Source organism: Manacus vitellinus, unplaced genomic scaffold, assembly GCF_001715985.3.
Source record: "Manacus vitellinus isolate BGI_N305 unplaced genomic scaffold, ASM171598v3 scaffold_30_pilon, whole genome shotgun sequence".
Lineage (NCBI taxonomy): Eukaryota > Metazoa > Chordata > Aves > Passeriformes > Pipridae > Manacus > Manacus vitellinus.
In genome coordinates, this window is record NW_021940291.1 from 6,650,829 (window position 1) to 6,672,503 (window position 21,675).

A 21,675-nucleotide genomic window follows, 5' to 3' on the forward strand; every position below is an offset into this window, starting at 1 on the left:
GCTTTTCCTGAGCATGTATTTTAAAGCTATGTCTTTACAGGGAAGATCAACTGTTCAGATATGTCAAAGACTTGGCAGCACCTGTTTTTGGTTACTCCAAGCAGAGCTAAAATTACATAGAAAAAATTCAAGACTTGCTTAGACTTGTTACTACTCCCTGGTTTAGGTCCCAGAAGAGCTTAAGGAAAGCTCTGTTTTTTTCTGTACAGGGACAAAGGTCATATTGCCTGATTGGCATTTCTGTACTTCAGGGTTCATTTGGGTTTGATTATTTTGATCAAGAAATTTAACATAGCTGAACAACACAGCAGTATTTTAGACAGAACTCGACTGTTATGACAGAACAAACATTATAATTCCTGGCACAGTAGTTAATAAAAACCATCACTCAATTCATCTGCAGGGCACTGTTTCATAATTAAAATAATCGGTCAGTGGGTGGCAGACTTGCACTGAATGTACTGTAATTTTTTAGAAAGAGTTCCCTTATAAGTTGTATTGTTTTTTGGTTAATGCTGGAAAAATCTTCGTATTTTTCAACATACCCAAGAACAAAGAAAAAGCTGGCTTAAAATCATGTCTGATACTATGCTCACAACTAGTAATTCCTAAAATTAAGTAGTACTAAGGCTGTGTGTGACCAAAGCATTGTCCTCTTCACTCTCTCCTGTTTGACCTGGTGCAATAAGCTGGCATAGCAGATACTACAAATAATAACACTCATAAAGGCACTTTTTAGGTTCCTAGGTTGGTTAAGGCAAAATAATAATAAAGATGAGGCAATCACAGATCATTTATATTACGTACAACAGCAACACATGCCTTCTAATTAATTAAAACTCCTTTTGCTCCTAAAATTGACCTATTGGACTGCAGCTTTGAAAATAACAAATTGCTTAGCAGTTCCTGTACATCTGTTGTGTGTGAATTTCAGGTTTTGGGGGAAGGCATACAGTTAGTATCAAATGCAGTGCCAATATAATATAATAGTTATATACACTTACTAATCGACAGTAGTATTACATCACCTTGTTTTTAAAAAGGTGACATATATTGAAGAATGTAAATTATTTTTAAAAAGATCAGTAACATTTAAAATTCAGACTTTTAAGTATTTTCTAGAGAAGTCAGGGTTTAATGTCAACTTTTTTTATCTTAGTCCTCCCTCTGTAGTGCTGTTTCCATTTTATCCAAAGGAAATCCTTTTTTTCGTTATCCCATAGCACCATTAAATGCCAACTGTGTTATTTTGCAGAGTCCTGTCCTCCAGTACCTTTATTATCTTGCACAAATACCCATTGCCATGTCTCCACTTAGTAACAACAGCCTATTCCTGGAGTACTCCAAAAATCCACTAAGGGAATTTCTCCATAAGGGACTGCATGTCTCTCTCTCCACAGATGATCCGATGCAGTTTCATTACACAAAGGTAAGAGTTGTAAAAAAGCATTGGCTTTGAATTTGGCAACAGTGCCACTCAGGTCCGGAATGACCTGGAAGCTCTTTTGTATCTGTGCTTAGGATACAGTGTCATGGGTTTCAGTCACTTCATTCATTCCTCTTCCTCATTTTCAGGCAGTGTTAGGCTTCAGAGGGAAATGTCTGATTTCCTAATTATGTTTCTTTTGTACTCTTGCCTCTCCAGTGTTGGCTGTTGAAGTATAGAATGAAGGATGAGGCTGAAGGGAGGTTTGAGCCTTCATAAACAAGCCTCTAGAGTGCCAGGAAAGTCCAGTTTCCTTACTAATAAATCTGGGGAAGTACACTACAGAAACATGATGTGGAATCTCAAGATGACATATGAGCTGTTTGCTCACTGAACTGGAACAGATTCTTGCCCTTGGGTGGCCTGGCAGGACAGAAGTGCCTGGTCACTGGTTCTGATGGCCTCGTTTTGTGCTTGGCACCGACTGGAGTCGTGCTGTGCCACAGCCCCTGTGTCCCGAGGACAGGCTGAGCTCTGGTGTGCTGTACCCGGGCTGGCTCCTGGCCTGGGACCTCTCTCTGCTGGAAAAGACTCCCTGTGGATGTCCCACAGCACCAGCCCAGTCACACCAGTGTGGAAGGGCCCCAGCTAGGACAGCCCCCGAGAGCCACACCTGGTGTGGAAGGGCCAGAGTGAGACACTGCCCTGCTCCCTGTCCATGTGCATATTCAGTGAAGATTTAGGTCCTCCAAGGTGTTTATATACCCTGGGATCTCCTCTGGAATTGCCTAATAAATGCCTCTAAGGATCTGGACTGCAGGCTGTAATTTCTTAGACTAGGACAACTGGATCCCCTGTGCCTATTAATTCTTTAACAGAAGTCCTTGGGAAACTTGAAATAAACAGTTATGTTCATATTAATTGTGATTTTAAAGTTTTAAACTTCTAATTTTTCACAGCTGTCTAAAGAGCATGTATAAATTCCTTAATTAGTAATGAGTACACATCCCCATTTATATCTTATTTACATATAATTTAAATGTATTTTGGTGCTACAGGAAGCTCTCATGGAAGAATATGCCATTGCAGCCCAGGTGTGGAAACTGAGTACCTGTGACTTGTGTGAGATAGCCAGAAACAGCGTCCTACAGAGTGGCTTGTCAGATAAGGTAATTATGGCTGGAAAATCCCTTTTGGGAATGTTAGGACAAGTTGGAACCGAGCGGTCAGCAGTCTGAACACTGAACAGCAGGTGCTTCTGTGGTGTATTTATGCACATCCCTGTCCTCTTTTCCAGAAATATTCACAGACTATCTGCTATGCAGTCTTCCTTACATGTAAAGTATTAGTTACTTTTCCCCTTTAGCTTTGTTTTGGAATTCCCAAAACATGTAGAGAGACCAGATGCCTGTTTAAACTCAGTTCTGTCTCCAGTTCCAAACTTTTAATTATTTGGGTGATATCCCATTGCCAGTAATTTTATACATCATATCTTGCATTAAGTAAAAACAAACTGCCTGTCAAAAGCAAGATGTATTTTTGCTTAGAAGAGAGAACTACAGAAAATATTCCAGTTTAGACAGGCGGTCAGATTAGATTAAATTCCCTTTTGGCTTTAAAATTCTATACAGCCAAGGCTTTCTCTAGGACTTATTTTAAAACATCCTCTCGTCTGTCACTTTTGAACATTTCTCTCGAGGAGCTGTTATGTGAAGGGGTTTCAGAAGTATACTCTGTTGTTTCTTCCAATACTCCCTTAGTGACAACTACTCATTTTCCTCTTGTGCAACATCTAACTAACAAAGGAAACCTAAGCCTCTTTTTGACCTCTAACATGAAAGATGTAGCAGTGAAGGCCAAACACTAGCACCGAGGGTTTTAGCAAGCCAGACTGAGTGCACTTTTGAGTGATTATAAGTATAAACTTTGGCCTTAAAATCTCCAAAACTGGTTAAGACTCTGAGTTCAATGGCCAGCTGGTCGAAGCTGCTCTTTTCACTTGTACTGGACTCACTCAACTAACAAACACTCATTTCTGCAGTAAATCAAAGCAGTTGAACTGACTTCTTCCTTTTCGCATTTAATCCCGTTCACAGGAAAAACAGAAGTTCTTAGGGGTGAATTATTGTAAAGAAGGGCCTGAGGGAAATGACATTCGAAAGACAAATGTTGCACAGATCCGGATGGCCTTCAGGTACGAGACACTGTGCAATGAACTCAGTTTCCTGTCAGATGCCATGAGAACAGAAGAGATTTCTACTCTGTCAAAGTAGCTATGAACTCAGAGAAACCAGAACGTTTCACCCCTACGCAGGATAAGATGCTAATTAACATCAAATCATCTGTCTTTGATGCTACCAGGACAGAGCTGAGCAGTACAGAGAAAAAAGAGAGTATCTGTGGAAGGTAAACAGCGTTTGCTGCCATCTTTTCCTGCATTATTCTCATTGCAAAGATTTCAATTTCCAGGAACATTAGGCTTTTTAAAATTGCTGTAAATATTAAATGCAAACTTAGAATCATGTAATATTTGTTTCATACTGTCTTAACTGTGCCCTGCATTGTAGCTTGGGAAACAAGAGAGAACATCCATAGTGCATCTGTGACATGCACCTGAGGATGCCACAGATGCTGACAGTACACACACACACCTGGCTTTGTCCTGCAAGCCAATCATGGCATTTAGCACTCCTAAGTTTAACCCTTTATTCATTAACAGTTTGTACAGGGGTGCATAATTTTAAGGCTACCCTTTCGTTCTGGACGGTGTTCTGACACAGTTTTTAACTTAATGTTTCAGCAGTTATACTGGAAAACAAGGAAAACCAAAATCGGGTAATCTTGTTCGGTGACTAATTAATTACTTCCTGTTATGTAGGATGTCAGCGAAGAACAACAGATGAATGCTTTTTAATCTAGCAAGTACAAGACATGGTGTCAAAATCACTATTGTACACTGTAATGAGCCTAATTATATCATGACAAATTTTGCCTTGAAAGTTGACAACACTTTTTTTATTGCTTTGTAATGGGAATATGTGGATACGCCAGTTCAAATTACTTATGCAGATAATTTTGGTTGCATGTAAAGGGAAATTTTTTACTTGAAAAAAGGAAGTGTTCTTATGAATCAGTGGTAGAAACGCCAGACCTGGGTTCTGGTCCTACTTCTGACATATTTTTACACATTTGTTTTAGTCTGTATTTTAGTCGATCAGAGCTGAATGGGAAATCAAGCTGTCTATTTATACAGAAGTTATTCCACTTGAAATCTGTCGTTTCAAATCATGTCATGTTAAACTATTTATTTGTGATGGAGCAGTTAGTAAAATACAGCTACTGGAATATTTATCACTTTTCATCTTGTTTCTATTTGATCATCCTTAAGACACAGTACTACTCATTCAGAAAGGATTGAAGGTAATAACATGATGGCATCTGTGCATTGTAGAAGCTGCACGTAGTTCCACAGCAAAACAGACTCGAGGCCAGGGGCAGCAGTGGGTCCTGTGAGTCCAACCTTGCACTGCTCAATTCAAAGGCCTGCAGTCCCTAAGGTAGGACCTTAGGACACTTTTTTAATGTACCTGCTGTCCTGAACGGTGATTGCAGGGAAGTGGCACTAAAGGGAAGGAGGAATTCCTTATCACCTCCTATAGCTGTGCAGCCCTGCAAGAGCCCCAAGAGAAAGAGAAACCTAAAGACTGTTAGGAAGCAGCCTGGAAATAAGGCTGCTCTGAGGGAGATCGAGACACAGGAGCAGAGTTCTGGCCCTCCAGCCACCATCACAGGCAGCCACTGTCATGCACAGGGACCTGCAGTGATTGCACGTGTTCTTCATCCAAAACCAGGGCTGCACACAGGTGGTGGGAGACTTGACTTAGGCTCTTCAGTGCCTGATGTCTGCAGTGTACAACTAGGGCCAAATTTTCTATGCCTTGTACACCTAAAAATCAAGTGCAACCATGTAATGCTGCTCAACTGTATGAGAATAAAATGGTCCAAAGTTCTTAGTCAGCAGTGCCTGTTGGCCTCACTGTTAGAAACTCTAGCAGCTCAGATAATGCAATCTCAGGATTGGTGAGTGTAATTGTTCTTAGGATGAAGTCTGAAAACGTGGTTCAAGCATTTTAGCTGCATAAAGTGCAGATATCTTGTTTTCATCAGTACAACTTCCTAATAAATTTTTATCAACATAACATAATTTACTTGGGAAAAACATCTGCATCCAGGCTAAATAAGCAACACGACTGGTTGAAGAATTTCAGTTTTAAGTATTTCCATCTGATTAACATTGCTTTACTTGGGTTGTTTTACCTGAACATCACTGTCAGTGTTGCTTTTTTTGGCACATTTCTTACTATTATACCAAATTTGTGTATGTTTAATACCTTTTCAGCTTTCCTTACCTCAAACACATCAGGTTTTAATAGGTTTGTAGCTCTTATTAAAAAAAATTAAAAAAAGGAAAACTGGATTTGAATATTCAGTTGATGGACAGAAACTGGGATTTTGACAATAACCACAATAACACAGAAGTGGTCATGACCACAAATTCTGCTTTCTGTGCTTCCTTGTGTGCTGCTTTTAAGGATAAACTGGGCTAATAGTATTATATTTGGGGAAACAAAGCAACATCCTTTCAAGCTTCCACTACTGCATCTCTTCTGGTCATCTTTTAATTAGGCAGAAGTTATTAATTCCCAAGTTCAGTTCTTCATCTCTGCCGCCTTTTCTCTTTATAAAGTTGCACTTTTGTGCTAATGGGAGGCTGCTCCCAATAACCTCGTGGTCTCAGCTGGGGCTGGAATGAAAGGGAGATCCAGTGTGAGTCACTGCTGTCCACACTGGCTCAAAGGCAGGACAGGGCAGTGGCTCACTCCTCCCAACAGTGCTGAGGGTCAAACCTGGTTACAACACAGCCCGTTTGACACTCACTGAAAGGGACTGAAAGAACATCATTGTGGGTGGGGAATGGGGTAAATGTGGCTTCAGATTGGAAGAATATCTTGTTTTCTCTTATTTGCACTGGGGGTAAGGTTCAAACATTATTCAAGACTTTCTTAAATCTGTTGGCTCAGAGCATTTTATACCTTCACCTGAAATGGTTAATTATGGTTATTTGATGTTTACAGCCTATCTACCTGAACAATTTCCAGTGATTCTTTTCTGTTCTGTTACTTTAGCAAACTTCAGGCATTTGCTCTGCTACAGAATAATAATTTCTTTTCTCACCCCATAGTCACCTTATCTTCTCATATCATTGTTCTTATGTGGCTAAACCTTTCTGTTCTCTTTGCCTAGTTAAAATGCAAGTCTGAAAAGGTGTCTGTAAAAACTGCTTCTTCTTTCTGTGCCTGGGTTAAATGATGTTTATCTTTTGCCTCTTGTGGAAGCATTAAATTAATGAATTGTCAAGGAACATGGTTATATTTTTTTGTGCGCGTACCTCTCAAAAAACCTCCAGCTCCTCAAAATCTCCACATTTAAGTAGAGCTGAAAACCTGTGCAATTAAACTGTTAGCAGTACAGAAGACTAAACCAAACTAAAGGACTACCACAGCATGAAAACTGAAAAAACACCCCAGTGGAGAGAAAGAAGATCACAAGCAGTATTTTAGGAAAAGGTGCTAAAAGTTTAGCTGTATTAAAGCTGTTAGTGAAAACCAACTGTTTGGACCTGGCATTAAGTTCTGAAGGTGAAATTGTGTTGTTGTCCCCCCTCTCTTGGTGCCCAGCCCAGTTCCCTGATCATCCAAACTGGGCACCAGGGTAGGGCATGGAGCAGCTCTTCGTGATCCTACAGCCTCATCTGGGCATTGAACTGCGAGTCAAAACACGGAGTTTGGGGGCAGCAAAGCCGTGCTGCCACCCACAGCAGTGAAACAGCAGTGCTGTGGTTCTGTGAGTACCTCAACAGCTTTATCTGACAAAACACAACTAAGAAGCCATCAAGTGACAGATTTAAATAGATTGTATCAACACAGATATCCTGCTGCAGTCAGGGTGACTACTGAGGAAAAGTTTAACACAAGCTACTTCAGTAAGTAATGTTATAAGGATTCTTAGATGAAGATTAAAATGTCATCTCTTCCAGTACACAAACCCCTTATTTCTGTACATGAGCAGCACCAGTGAAGCACAAGAGCACAGGTTCTCCTGTAACTGGAGAATGTACATTCCCATACCTATCAAAGCACTAAATACCAGTGTTAAACAGCACAGAACACTTTATAAGAGCTAGACACCAACACCACTAATCCATTAATCATTCACCATGACTTTTTTTGAAGGTCTATTAAGTGGGTCAGAACCACACCAGCATGGGAGCACAGACTGTTGTATCAACCCCCTACCTTCTTCCACACACAGATTTCAGAAGGGCAGGTTTCCAGCTACTTTAGGCTTTCTTCCTAAAAGCACCTTGCATTTTTAACTAGCACTTTGAACCAGAGTGCTCCATTAATTACCTATTGGATCGTATTCTACATTCCAACAGACACACACTGTGCAAAGTTCTACCCAAGTTCCCAAAACTGCTAATTTTTTTTTTTTTTACTATTAGACCTACAAACCCCATGCCCAGTGTTAAATATTTGAATCTTCATAGGTTAGTAGGGTAAGCAATATGTAAGCAAACATCTGATAATTAATCATGACAGTTCAGATACAAAAGGAGAACGTGCTGTCACATCCCTCACAAATACAACATTCACTGGGACATGGCTGGTTCCCAGGAAAACATTGTCTGGTGATTGCACACTGTGGTTACTGGAAAAGCACAGGGTCCTATTCAGGATAATTTCAGTGACACGTCGCAACAGGAAAAGAATGTTCAGTCTTTAAAGAATATTGCCATGTGGTAAATTCTAGGCCTGAGAACCAAACGTGAAGAAATGACAGTTAACAAAAATCCAGTTTTGAAATTACTGATTTTTGAGACATGCTCATAAGAAAGCAGAATTCCCTTCACCCACTTAAAACGGGTGAGGATAAAACCTTTAATAAGTTATCTTCAAGAATGATTTAACAACAGAAAAAATAATTAACTACTGTAGTATTAGTCACAATGAAATTACTTCCATTGAAGAGTGTGAGTAGTTAGTGGATACAAAATTAAAGAGTTCTGTATATGCAGTGTCAAAGAGTAAGGGCAGCCACGTTAACATATCATATCCTACTTATATCAAACATCTTTAAGGCTCCCCAAGCAGCCTACTCTTCCAGGATTCAGCTGGACACAAAGAACCACAGCTGAATGTTCCTTCTAAAAATAATGCATTTGGCACATACAGTTGTACAGGGGTGGAATTTAACAGTTCAGTTCAAACCTATAGCACAGAGATCTCACTGGTTGCCCTGGTTTCCAGTACTGGAACGAGTAGGGATTAGAAAACTTTTATAACTATATATAAAATTCTCTTTAAAGGAAAGATACAGAAGTTAAATGTACCATTTCCCACTGAAAAAAGAAACATGCACATTACATTGATAAGGTGCCTAAACCTGAAAGCTGGTAAATAGAAACATTTCCTAATTGCTCAAGTACACCTACCTCTTGGTGTGCCTGTCAGCTGGTCACTTTTTCCATTTTAATTTCCTGATCTGTTAATGAATTCCTCTCCCATTTCTCACTTGGCTTCGAAAGATCCAAACAGGTAAGCCAAGTAACTAGACAGAGGAAACAGTTACATTAATTACATAATTCAATTCTTATTTAAATAAATAACAGGGAAAAATTAAAAAGAAGAAAATATTCCAAACCTTAGCATTCTTAAGCTTTAAAATACCATCTAAAATATGATGAAATAACTTAGGGAAAAAGTATATCACACTTCTCTGAAAATAAAAGTAAAAATCCTTTCCCTAAAGAAACCTGCTCCTCAATATTGTCCTTTTAAGAATTAAGAGTTATTTTTCCCATCACTGCAGAATATCCCAATTTATTTGTGTACTCAAGAGGAATCAGAGCAAGTCTTTATTGCAGAGCTCATTAAGCCACCTTGTTAATACCACCCTTCAAAATTTCAGAGAGCTCTGACTCACAATGGCAGACTTTTAACCACACCACCTGTACAAGGCAATTGTATTTGGATTAAAACTCAGTTTTCAGACTTCTGTTGTATGAAAATCCAAGAGATTCCTTAAGCTTAAAAGAACTCTGACATTTCTTCCAAAGTAACTTTATTGCACAATTCATACACAAAGTTTAATATAGTGGAATGTCCTTAGCCATTAATATGATCTCTAATGTTTAAATTGCAATTTCACATTAAACCTGTAAGAAATGTTCACTTAACACAAGAAAGTTAATTTGTTCTAATGCCCCCCACCAACAGTTATTTGTAGTAATTCACATTTTCAAGGTCTAGCTTCTGGAACTCATTGCCATGTCCATGCCAATGGGATTCCTCTTCCAAACTTCTTTGCTAAATGTCGCACTTCAGAGTAAGTAATACCAACCAATACCAAATTACTAGTTTTTCAGTGTTAATATACCTATTTTTCCATATAACATACAGTACATATATTTTACAAGGCACACATTACAGTACCTACATCACAGCAGTGTGAATTACAGCAACTTAATTAAAAAAAGCTGTACAGAATACAAAGTTTACTTTTTCACTATTTAAATAACTTTTGCATTAGTTTATATTGTAATTGCAAGTGTCATTATGCTGCAATTAACAACCTGTTTGCATCATTATAAAATTACATTTTAAGAAGTTCATGTCAGTTCTCAGCAGAAAGTCAACTTATAAAATCTCAGTTCAGAAGAATAATTCTTGAAATACTTGAAAAATAAAGTTAGCTTGAAGCTTTCATTTAGATGTTCTTTCTGTTCCAGTGATATAAAAAGTTTAAAAAATTCAAAGGTTGTTTTAAAGTTCTGGACATGGACTAATGCAAGCTCAAAGAGCAAAAAGAAACCGAACTGGTGTGTGATTAGGAACATTTGCAAATGTTTTAGTGGAAAATCCTGGGCCATTAACAATTTTCAGCCCAAACAATGACTGCCTTTAACAACCAAACTATTTTTAACAACCAAACACTTCATACATTTTCTGAAGAATATCTCATTGCTATCAATGGCTTAACAAAGGAAAAAAAATGAGTTCTAAGGTATACACACTCCCAAATGGATTTTTCCATAGCTAAATACAGATTTACACACTAAGCCATACTGGCTTTCAGATAACAGACACAGGAAGAGCACGTTGCTTATCTGTCTTAAAGTCTATAAATTTGACAACTGTGCCATAAGCCAAGCTCAAACAGGTGCCATATGCTATGCACATTCTTTAACAAACTGGAGTATAATAGAGAGATTCTCAAGATCTAGTTCACACTTTGTAGCCAATTAAGAAAAATAACCTAAATGTGCATATCTATGTGTGCACATGCCTTTGAGTTCAGAACCTGTCTGGGACAAAAGGCCTTACCTTATGGCATCACTGAATTTTAACAAGTATGGTAAATAAAAATGCAGTCTTACAGTAAGCAAGATTTATGCTGATATTCCATCAAATGCTACATTTGTATATTTTAACTTGAGGCTATTGAGTGAGAAAAAGTAGTATTTGCTAATACATATTAAAAAACTTTATTAATTAATTCTCTGCAGTAGCAGTTCACTTCCCTAACACTATTTATGCAAAAGAGGCTGAAGATGGGTTTCCCAAATACTAACAATTGTAGACTGCCTAAACTGAGCTCTTTAAAGATTTTATTCTGCTAGACACAAAATGCCATTGCACTCCAGTTGTGACATCCCTCTTCCCAAGCTGTCACATGCACATCTCGCTGCAAGCAACATTACTGTTGAAGTTCCCCTCTGCTACATAAAAGCATATTGCACTTGTAGATATAAAGCACAGCACCCTCAGATTATCTATCACCTTGTAACTCTTCGTACACCTTATCACTTTGATTTCACCACTTCAAAAGCTCAAGAGGAGCAGGTAAAACCACAGCATCAGACTAAACTACACCTCATTTGCTAATTCAAATAAAGGCATTCTCTTCAGACATGCCCAATGTTTAGAAGTAATTTTGGCTGTTTTTTATCAAAAACTATAGAGAAACTGATTTACTGTTTTTAGGATTGTGTATGAAACTGTTTAATGTTTCCAAGCTAATAAGACTATGCTAAACATCATATAAAAATATTCTAAGAGATAAGTCTTGTTAGAAGAATAAGGGGAAGTGCACAAGTACATGTACAGAGCTGTCTACACTCTCCAAAACAGATTTAAAATAATTAATGCTAAAAGTCCTAACAGATCAGATTGATATAAGTGCCTGTAAACCCTAAAAGCAGCAATGACTGACTACTGAAGAACAGGCAGTGGGACATCTTCAAGTTTCAGCAGAGAAATGTCAAATTACCAGTCACTCATGCTAACTCATCACCTTCATTCACGTTTGCTGTGAGACTACGAGGGACTGCTTTTAAGGGCAAGAATTGTGAGGTCAAGCCACCTGCCAAGGTTCATCTCTGCAGCAGTACACTGGGATGTTCAAACAGCAGTTAGCAGTCGCGGTTGTGCTGTTACGAATTGCTTCATCTAGTAGTTGAACTGTTAATATCAAAAGAGTTTACTGAAGGTGCAGTTTGATCATTAGGGTTGCACACACACACACACACACACAGACTTGCTCATACACCCAGTGTTTCAAAGGAGCAGCGTCGCTTCACAGCAGCCAAGAGGAGACGGAAAAGACGGACTCTGGAAGGGCGGCAACGGGAGGTAAAAACAGACGTCCATGGAAACGAAAGCTTCAAGTGGCTCTGCTCTGCTCAGCCTGGCCAGGGTCAGGGTCTGTGGGGCTGGCCAGCCTCATCCACCATGTTAAGGATGTAAGTGGCAACATCGTCTTCCGTAGGTGCGTCTGAGACCACCCAAGAATCACCCGCCCCAGTCACTTGCCGCCGGCACACAGGACAGTTCCTGTGACGGTCGCTCCTGTTAGGAAGTCAAGAGACATGAGGATTTTTCACTGATAGTGTCTTCCTGGCCAAAAAAAGCCAAAAGAGCCCCCAAACAGACAAACAAAACCCACACAGAAGCCAAAAATCAACCCAGTGAGGAGTTCCAGGTTAACTGGATTAGACTGCTTATCTTATTTTTTTTCTTTAAAAACTTTGTGAGGAAGACTGGCCAACAATTCTGAGTGCAGCTCCATTGGAGAGAAAATTTGGAATCGTGTTCCTCATAATCTTTTGTTCAGGTTAAGCAGAATGCATCTAGCTACCTGTCTGGAAAGTTTAAATGGAAATCCACAGTCTAAATTAATTCTTCCTATCTTCAGATATTCAGCTGAGGTACTGCAGAAACCAGACCCCATAAGCTTCCTAGATAAAGAGAAGAACCCCTCTTCCTGGGGTAAAAACTAAACATCACTGAAGTTTGGACCTGGTCCCTCAGGGCCCCATTCCCCTCCACCACCTCAGGGGTCCCAAACAACTATGCTTCTGAGCTGGGAGCCTCTGTTATATGCCTAAATTAAGAAGAGATGAAGCTTAAAAACTGCCTACCAGAAAAAGAAAATGGTATAACTGGAACTTAGGAATGCAGCTGATCCATTAGCCAAAGCAGCACAGGATCCACTCTCCCCCACAGTGGTTAAACTAAGCCCTATCTTGCTGATAAATGTTCAAATGTTTTCCCAGAAGAGAAAGATGACTCATTATATTCTGAGACCCAGTGATTTTTTTACTACAGTTTTTCCTTGTGGGAGCATGGTGTTGTAAGAGCAACTTCTTTGATAAGTGTTTGAAAAGCCACAAAACAAAATTCTGATGCACAAATTATATACAAAATGATTTGCAGTAACTAGGCCAAAAAAGGCCTTTAGCAGAGCATACGTGTACCTCCTCCTGCCAGACTGCCAGCACACCTGCCTTATCCTTGCATGCCTGCGTGGCCAGGGAAGAGCTCTGCTCCTCCACAAAGCAATGTCTCTCTCTCTCAGTTTTCCAACAACTGGAGTATCAGAGAGACCCAAAGGCTGAAAAGCTGCTCAGTTTACTATGAAGCTGAACATAACATTGCAGGATACATGTTATACATAAAGTTGAAGGTGCTGCCATTGGGAAGAAATATTTTTCTGGAGAAGTCCAATACATTTAAATCAGTAAATGGTATTTGAAGTGAAAGCATAACACATGGAAAAAAGTCCCTCTGGTAGTTATTTCCCAAATGAATGACAGACAGTCCAACTTGCCTTCATATTTGCATAGTCTTACAAGTTTTGAGATTTTGTGAAGCATAACATGCCAGCATTCACATATACTGTCTTCTCTAGTTTCTGAGCAAGAATAATTTAATTTTAGAAGAATAAAAAGGCATAAGAAATTACAAAAAAAATGCTGAAAAGCACTTTCACATCCCTTTTTTCCAAAATGAAATTCTTTGTAAGATTTAAAAACCCTGCTTTCCTTCTGCTGCAGTCTGATTTTACTCAAGCTTGTTATGTATCGTGTGTACGTTAGCTTGGAAATATCTTCAGATATTAAATTATATGGGAACTAAGGAATCCGTCAGAGCAAACTGAAACATGTCAGGTAACCAGTACATACTGCAAAATAATTAAAATTCTTCAATATGCATTACCATTTATCGATGCATTTCTGGCAGAAGCTGTGAGCACACGGCAAGATTAAATCAGCACGCCCATCCATGCAAATGCAACATTCCTCTTCATCTGTCAGCTGCTTAACCCTGCAGAAAAGAAGACACTATTTGCTTCCACATGTTTTAAATTTATGTCCTAGTAACTACATTTTTCACAATAATTAGTGATGGACAGAAAGGAACACCTGTGCTTGTAATTTGTGAATGGACTAGTTCTGTGTCAGCAGACACAGCCTCAAGCTGACAGCAACCAGCAGTGTGGGAACTAAACTTAGAATATGCTTTTATTTTGTTGTGTCAGGTGTTGCAAAAGGGTTCTGTAAATCCCTTTTCAGAAGGGTTATTGACAAGGAAGCGTGAGGAGTTGTAACTGTATCACATGACTGGGCAAATGAACAGAATCACTGTTTGCATTAAAGGCAGGAGAAGAACCTGCCTTCCTTTCACAGTGTGTCAGGCTGAACTATTCCATAATGAACTTTGCCAAATTTCTGTGTGCTGGCTTATGTCCTAGACAAAAACATGCATGCCAAGAGGATCCCTACTAGAATGCATGTTCACTGATTTCTCATGCCATCAAGATGCCAGGAGCTAAGCTGCTCGTTGGGCTGAAAAGTTTTAGCTTGCAATACGCTCAGCATGACTGTTCCTCAAATCAGGAATCTCAAGTGACTGTTACGACACGGGAAGTTTAAAAATTAGACCACTCCCCGAGACAGACATTGCCATTTTATCTTCATTTTTTTCCCAAATAATAGAAATCTTTATGGAAAGTCCCTAAAAGTAGTATCTCAAATATAAGCATCATCAAGACTTTCGAAGCGTGAAAAGGTGCAGAGAATCCTCAGCTTTCACTGACCTAACTAGACATGGAAAGTTCCCTAATTTTATAGGCATGGCTCATTTCTAAAACAACCAAGTAAGTGATCTGAACTGCTTAGGTTGTCCAAAAATCCTGATTTGGGAATCCCTTTTCTGACTTGAGGCACCAAGACAGCGTTCTAGAACAGATGGTATTTCAGGAGAGACAGTCACCTTAATGACTGTTGACCAGACCACGTAGGCATCTGGTGAGCTTGTCAAATACAGCCTCATTTTTTAACTGTACAGATTAGCCAGCTAATGGACAGCAGTTAACATGCTCCTGTTTTATTTTTCTGTAGGTCCCTGGGGTTCCTTTTTCAACTTGCTTTTGAGACCTCACTTTGAAATCACAGGAGATTTTTTTTTTACAGATGGTGATTAGCATACAGTGAGGACAACAGTTTCCAAAAAAAATTTACCTTTTGGGTAGCACACTATGTTTTTTGGATCTGTTCCCTTTCATTTCCCTCCCCATGCAACTCTGAGTACTAACCCTTGACAGCACTTCAATTTTTGAGATTTGCTAGGGTATATTGCTATAATATACAAGCAATTATACAAGCCCTGTTTATAAAGTTTCTGCAAACTAAGGTTTAGTCATAACACTAAGTTCCTGAAGAAAAGGTAAAACTAAAGAGAGGCAGACTAAGGAAATGCTTGTCCCTTCATTATCAGAAAGCATAAACCACTTATGCCTATTTTGGAACGCTCTGAATAGGATGTTGTGGAGAAAGGGGGTATTATTCCAATGGAAGAATTAAGATAAGAAGAATGAACCAGACAACATTTGCTATTTTTAGACAGAGACAGCTGACTTTGCAGAGCTGAAAAATGACTAAAGGTGAGAAGAATTAGGGCAAATAGGTGATTATCTCGGAAAAACAGAAGATTTTCTTTGTGTAAAACAATTGAAGGTGCTTCAGCCTGTGCTTTCCTTAATGACTTGAAAAACTTGGATAAGACACAAGCTCACTCAATTACACCATATTAGCAAAGTATACTCTGTTATTATGTCACTGATACTACCAAGTTTACAAACAAGAAGGATGCTCATCTCCCCCACCTCAAAATCTGAAAACTGAAAAGAAATTCACGTAGGAAACCTTTCACTTTACTCATTGACTTTAGCAATATATGAAGCTGTTTTGCATAAGTATTTGGGGTCTGTTTTGCCTGGTTGGTTTGTTTGAATGTGTGTTCTTGTACAACTTTGAGAAAGAACAGGAAAATAAGCTTTTTGGAACATGTCCACAATGTACTACTTTATTCTAGCATTCTAATAACTTAGAACACCAGTAATTTAAGATTGTTTGTTCCCAAATCAGAGAAACAGGAAATTAAATTAAATGAAAATAATAACATTCTGCAATCCACTGACTTGGAAAAACCAGTGGGCTCTATCTGTGGAGTGACAGCACAGCTGACCCCTTTGGAATTCTAACAGCTCAAGGGTGACACTCAGCTGGTTTTATTAAAATACCTGGCTACCAGCTCTTCACTGGTTAATACAGAGAACTATACCATTTATTACTTTTTCTTGTAAAACCTAACTCTACCTCACTTAAAACTGACTTAGAACTCTGAACTAATTCAGGAAGTGAAAACTAAGGAATTACTGGTAGCAACACTTCTACACAGGGAAAGGGTGACAGGCTTCTTGCTGTTATATTCAGTTTGAACTGAAGTTATTGCAGGTGTTGACCTCAGTCTTTTGTTTTTCCTCTGGTTAACAAAGCAGAATGTCAACATGCGTGAGAGTTCACATTTTTCCAGTCTTACATGTTAAATTATTACCCTAACTGATGAGTTTCTAGTGGCAACAGATGGGAACTTTCATATGCCAAAACGTAAGAGGAAGAGAAAGTTAAAGTGGAACAATAACAAAATCTGTTTAAACAAACACTGTCAAACCCCCTAGATTTGCAGCTGCAGCTGATTCCGTTTCCTCCTGTTTCCTTATTCAGGAGATCCAACATATACCATGTTTATACTAGAACTGATCATTAAAAGGATTGTTCTGAAGCTGAGGTATGGCAGCACCAACAGGACTTCACCCAAGTACAGATCCCTTGGTGCAAGAGAAGGTGTTCTATTCCTGTCTGAGGTGATACAAAGCCTGCAGCTGCCAAGAGCAAGCAGTTCTGATCCTTAGGCATTTGTAGTTCAGGTTTTAAACACAACTTCCAAAATACTGAGGTTGCAACTGTGGTCAGAAGCTAAAGTGTATCAAAATACCTTCCCATCCACAAGCTGGCCTGACACGATGACAGAGACGTCAAACTCTCCGAAGCTTCTTCAGAAGTGTCACTCTGTGCAAGAACTCCTGCTGCTTGACTGGTGATGTCTTTATAAAGTTGAATGAACTGATATAAGTTCAAGATTCTGGAAGCTTCCACGATGCCACTTGTTTTATTTATCTTAAGATACAAGAATTGTTCACAATTACTTATCAGATTTCAACCTGACATTGCTCACACTGTTTTAATGCACTGCAGTTCTCAGGGCAGCAGCCACCCTCCCAAGTGTCCATCACCTTGTTAGCAAGTCACAGTCTGTTCAGCAGAGTTAAGAGCTGCACACACAGCTGCTGCAGCCCGGGGAATGCCACAGAGAGGACCACATTTTTAGGCCAAGGCACTCAACATCATCAGTCAAATGAACTAAATTGTGAGGAGGGACCTAATGCCTAGAAAACTGGACTAAAGTTAGAACAGAGACCAGAATAATGAGCCACTTGATATTTGAACTTAAAATTTCCTACAATGATGGCTGCCTTAATGAAAACTAAGAGTAAACACAAAAGTACAATCTCTTAGTTTCAAAAAATGTTTGAGGTTAACTGCATGTTAAGATTGCTCAGTGGCTTCAGGATCATTTAAGGACATTACTTACAGGATACAGAGGGGAAAATCTCATTAGAAAGAGCAAAATTTTAAAGTTTTTGTGATGGTCTTCCTCCTAAGTTAAACATTTAACTTTTAGACTGGTTTTCTGAGGAATCAGACCATATACAGCCACACTAGCTCAACTAATAATGCCTGGAATTGCTGACTAACTTCTACTATCAGACTACATAGTTCCTAGTTTGCTGTACCATTGGATAATTTGACCTCACAGATGATCCAAATTTGCAACTAAAGGGCTCTAAGTGCTCCACTGGAAGATACCATTCCTTTAAACTTAGTTTAAAAAATGCTTTTGTTAATGTACTTTTTGGAGAAACTTATAATTTAGACTTAATTTATCTCCAACAGCATCCTTGAATACATCATCTGTATCAAAATATATGTAGCAGGTGTTGGATTTTACCAGTCAAAGTGACAGCCCTCAAATACCTGCACATGAATGACCAATCCAATTAAAATTGTCAAACCTACCTTAGTACAGATGATCCGAACTATCACCTTCCAGAAAGCAGAAGTATCAGAACCAGGCTGCACTTCAAACAACAGATGTTTGTCTTGTCCAGAAGCCAATTTTGCAGTACTGAAATAAAGTAACATCAGTTTTACACCATGTGATAGACATGCAAAGATCAGCAGCCTCAGCCACAGTGGGATTATTTACTGTTCACCTGTCTGCTCTTTATCCTTACAGAGGTTTTAGCAATGCTGCCCTCAGACATCAAAGTGAAGAGTAATGACCTTCTCAGCATGTCATTTAATAAAAAATACACAATCCATTTCACTTCAAATTGCACAGCAAACTTCAGAAAATGATGTGCAAGTCTTTTGATCCAGCATCAGCAAGCAAGTGTACTTTAGAGACATTTTAATTTATATATGCTCTCACTGTTGATTACAGTAATCATATAACCTTGTGTTCAATCTAAAAAGGTTATTTCCTCATCATGTATGTTCAAAAAAAAAAAAAGCCTGTGAGTACCAACATATGCAGATGAGGTGTATTTTGGTTAGTATATATTAACAATGATGCAGTCAGGTGAAAGTGTCAGGTGACCTGAGATCTTCTTTTTAATTTTTTTAATGGAACACAGACACAGCGGTCTATACCATAAGAACCAGAACAAGCTGTATTACAATCAGCCTTAAGTAAACACTCTAAAGGAAAAAACACTTGGATAGCAGTACTTTGGAGTTAATTATACTGATACGTGCCTAGATTCTCATGCAAAACATCAAGTAATGTTCTTCAAAATCTATTTATATAACGTCTCCCCAGAAGACAGCTATCTGTTCTTGAAGGTCATTCATGAAAATATGACACTCTCCAAGACAATTTCTAAACTGAACACAAAGTCACATTTCAGTTAAACATCAAACACTACAAAACCCTTATTCAGTGTGTGTGCATTTCCACTTCGCTTTACCATTATTATTTTATAGCATAAATGCAGGGTAAAAACGACAACTCTGCTTTTCTGTTCATTTCTTTTTACCATCACTGGTCTAACAAAAGGCAGGCTATGAAAAATCTTACTTATGCAGCCTTTTGTTGGGGATTATCCAGGTCACTGGTTCCCAACAGTAAGACACGGCCCATCCTCAGCGAGGAACAGCCTCGCAGAGGGGGCAGAGATGGCCACAAACAGTTGTGTCTCAGGTGCCACCTTCCTCCTGCTGCTGTGCTGTCCTTACAAGGCTCCCACTGCTACCTCCTACCCCAAGTGACAGGCAGAGAGGAAGCAACACTACGTCCTTAGGTGGACGGTGGAAGGGAGAAGAGGAAGGGAGACAAGTAACACTTTAGCAAAAAGGTGCCGCTAAATGTCTGTCTCCTGTGAACTTCTAAGTGAGAGCAGTGCTTGCTGGAAGAAGAGCATTGGAGAAAAGTGAGTTTGAGGAGGAGAAATGGCTTTGGTTTTGAAGTACAATTACAACCATTATAGAAACTTCAAGAACTGAAGGAAACATCTCAAAGGCGTATGGCCAGTTCTGGCTCAGCCAGCACAGAATAATATATTGCATATAAGGTCTCTGTAAAACATGACAAAAAAAGAGAAAGAAACAAAGTAAGGCTTACACATCATTAAGTTCAGCTACTCTTCCCAGAAACTCTTCATAGGTTAGGAAACCACTTTCTTGAACCAAAGAGGCGTGCTTTGCTACTTTTTCTGGCAACTTGTTAATTACAGTTTGTGTGTGGTTTGAAATTTGTTGACCCATGGTGAAGTTCTTCACCTCAGTCCTGTAGAAAGAAGTTCTCATTCACTTGCAGAGTCTCTGCTAAAAATATTTGAGAGAGTTACTGGTTTTGAGTGGCTACTCCCTCATTTTCTTTTAGTGTAAGAATGTAGCAACCAACTAACTAGTCTACAGTAATTATTCTACAAGTAAGACAACCTGAACAGTCAAATCAGCAATGAAGTAGAACACTTGGAAGTGACTGGAAAGTGGTATTAAAAACTTATGAAAAATGTATTATTTTTCTTACAGCAACACCTATATTAAAGTATTTATATTTTTCACACAGATTCAGCTCCAACACACACATATATAAATACATCCAATGAAATGGAAAAAAAAATCTTAAGATGACAATGGTAATTTATGACAATCTTTGTTTATCCTAAATATTTGTGCATGTGAATGTCTGCAAATAAGCACATTTACATCTGTTTATACATAGACAGTACATTAGGGATTAGCTTTCTTACATCAAACTTACATTGGCAGATCAAAAGAACTCCCACAGCATTCTGAAACTGGTAAGCCAAGGAATCCATGTCAGCATAAACCAATTTAGAAATTCCCCTAGCTGTCTGATAAGGATTTACCCTGTGCCTTCCCAGCCTTTATCCACTTCCTCTCTGATCCCTCTGATCTGACTTTCCCCCAAATGCCCCTTTGCTGAGTTCATCACTTGTAATGTAAACTATTGCTTCACACCCCTTTAAGACTTCCCCAGGCAGAGGTGTGCAATGCCCAGCTAACTGCAGCACACCCACCTGAGCTTAAACACAGATTAATCTGCATTAATACAGATAACAGCTGCATTACAAACACCTTATGAGGTGTTCACCCCCGAGAACCACAACTTCACCCTGCAGGTTCTTGTAGCTACACTTGGGTATAAACCCACCCAGGGACACAACCTACAGCTCTTGAGATCTGCCACGGTGTTAGAAACACACAGCACACAAAGGGAGCTCCTGCCAGAGCATTCTGTGAAGGATTACGGTATTTCTCAGCGTAAAATAAAAGCTCCCAATTACGGCTTGAGCTGTGACCGATTTCTATTCCCAGACAGATGTGCTCCCAGTGGAGTCACTGTTCTCCTTCCCAATAACGCTGCAGTCCCCTCCTGTCCCGCTCCCCGGGCTCTGGTGAGCACACGCCCAGCAGATATACGTCAAGCACCACCTCACAACAACACCTCCCGTCACTCTGCACAGACTCCTCATCCCGACCTCCCGGGTTTGCACTCCCCGGAGCTCGAATGCCGCGTTCCCGAGGGAGCACCTGCCGTGTGCGGGCCTGCCCAGCTCGGCACTTGTATCCCAGCACTGAGAAGTTTTGCGGGAAAAAAGCCTGCGAGGATGTCTGCAGAACTGGTTATTGGGAAGAGGTTCTTCCCCCAGAGGGTGGTCGGGCACTGAACAGGCTCCCCAGAGAAGTGGTCACAGCACCAAGCCGGACACAGCTCGAGAAGCGCTTGGACAACGCTCTCAGGCACACGGTGTGACTCCCGGGGTGTCCTGGGCAGGGTTAAGGGTTGGACTCGGTGCTCCCCGTGGGTCCCCTTCAACTCGGCATGTTCTGTGGTTCTACGAAATGTTCCCTG

At 39.6% G+C, this 21,675-nt stretch overlaps 2 protein-coding genes across 3 annotated transcripts in view; one reads left to right on the forward strand and one right to left on the reverse strand.

Moving 5' to 3' along the window:
• The window catches only part of AMPD3 (adenosine monophosphate deaminase 3), a 32,073-nt gene extending 25,225 nt beyond the window's left edge, over window positions 1–6,848 (forward strand). Inside the window, exons 13-15 of the mRNA XM_018076066.2 lie at window positions 1,256–1,429; window positions 2,485–2,595; window positions 3,523–6,848. Coding sequence (XP_017931555.1) covers window positions 1,256–1,429; window positions 2,485–2,595; window positions 3,523–3,699 — 462 coding nt within the window. The 3' untranslated portion in view covers window positions 3,700–6,848. The remainder of the gene's footprint in view (window positions 1–1,255; window positions 1,430–2,484; window positions 2,596–3,522) is intronic.
• A 2,745-nt stretch (window positions 6,849–9,593) lies between these two features.
• RNF141 (ring finger protein 141) lies at window positions 9,594–21,669 on the reverse strand. Of its 2 annotated transcripts, none has more exons than XM_008928337.4 (6): window positions 20,560–21,669; window positions 19,915–20,114; window positions 18,309–18,417; window positions 17,167–17,348; window positions 14,047–14,154; window positions 9,594–12,396 (listed from the first exon to the last, which is right to left on the reverse strand). In XM_008928337.4, exons 2-6 carry the CDS (start codon window positions 20,097–20,099, stop codon window positions 12,246–12,248), a joined length of 735 nt encoding a protein of 244 aa, XP_008926585.1. In that variant the 5' UTR covers window positions 20,100–20,114; window positions 20,560–21,669; the 3' UTR covers window positions 9,594–12,245. The 2 variants fall into 2 exon arrangements, with proteins under 2 accessions (XP_008926585.1, XP_017931585.1); XM_018076096.3 differs by having other exon boundaries at window positions 19,915–20,117.
• Window positions 21,670–21,675: the final 6 nt, after the last annotated feature.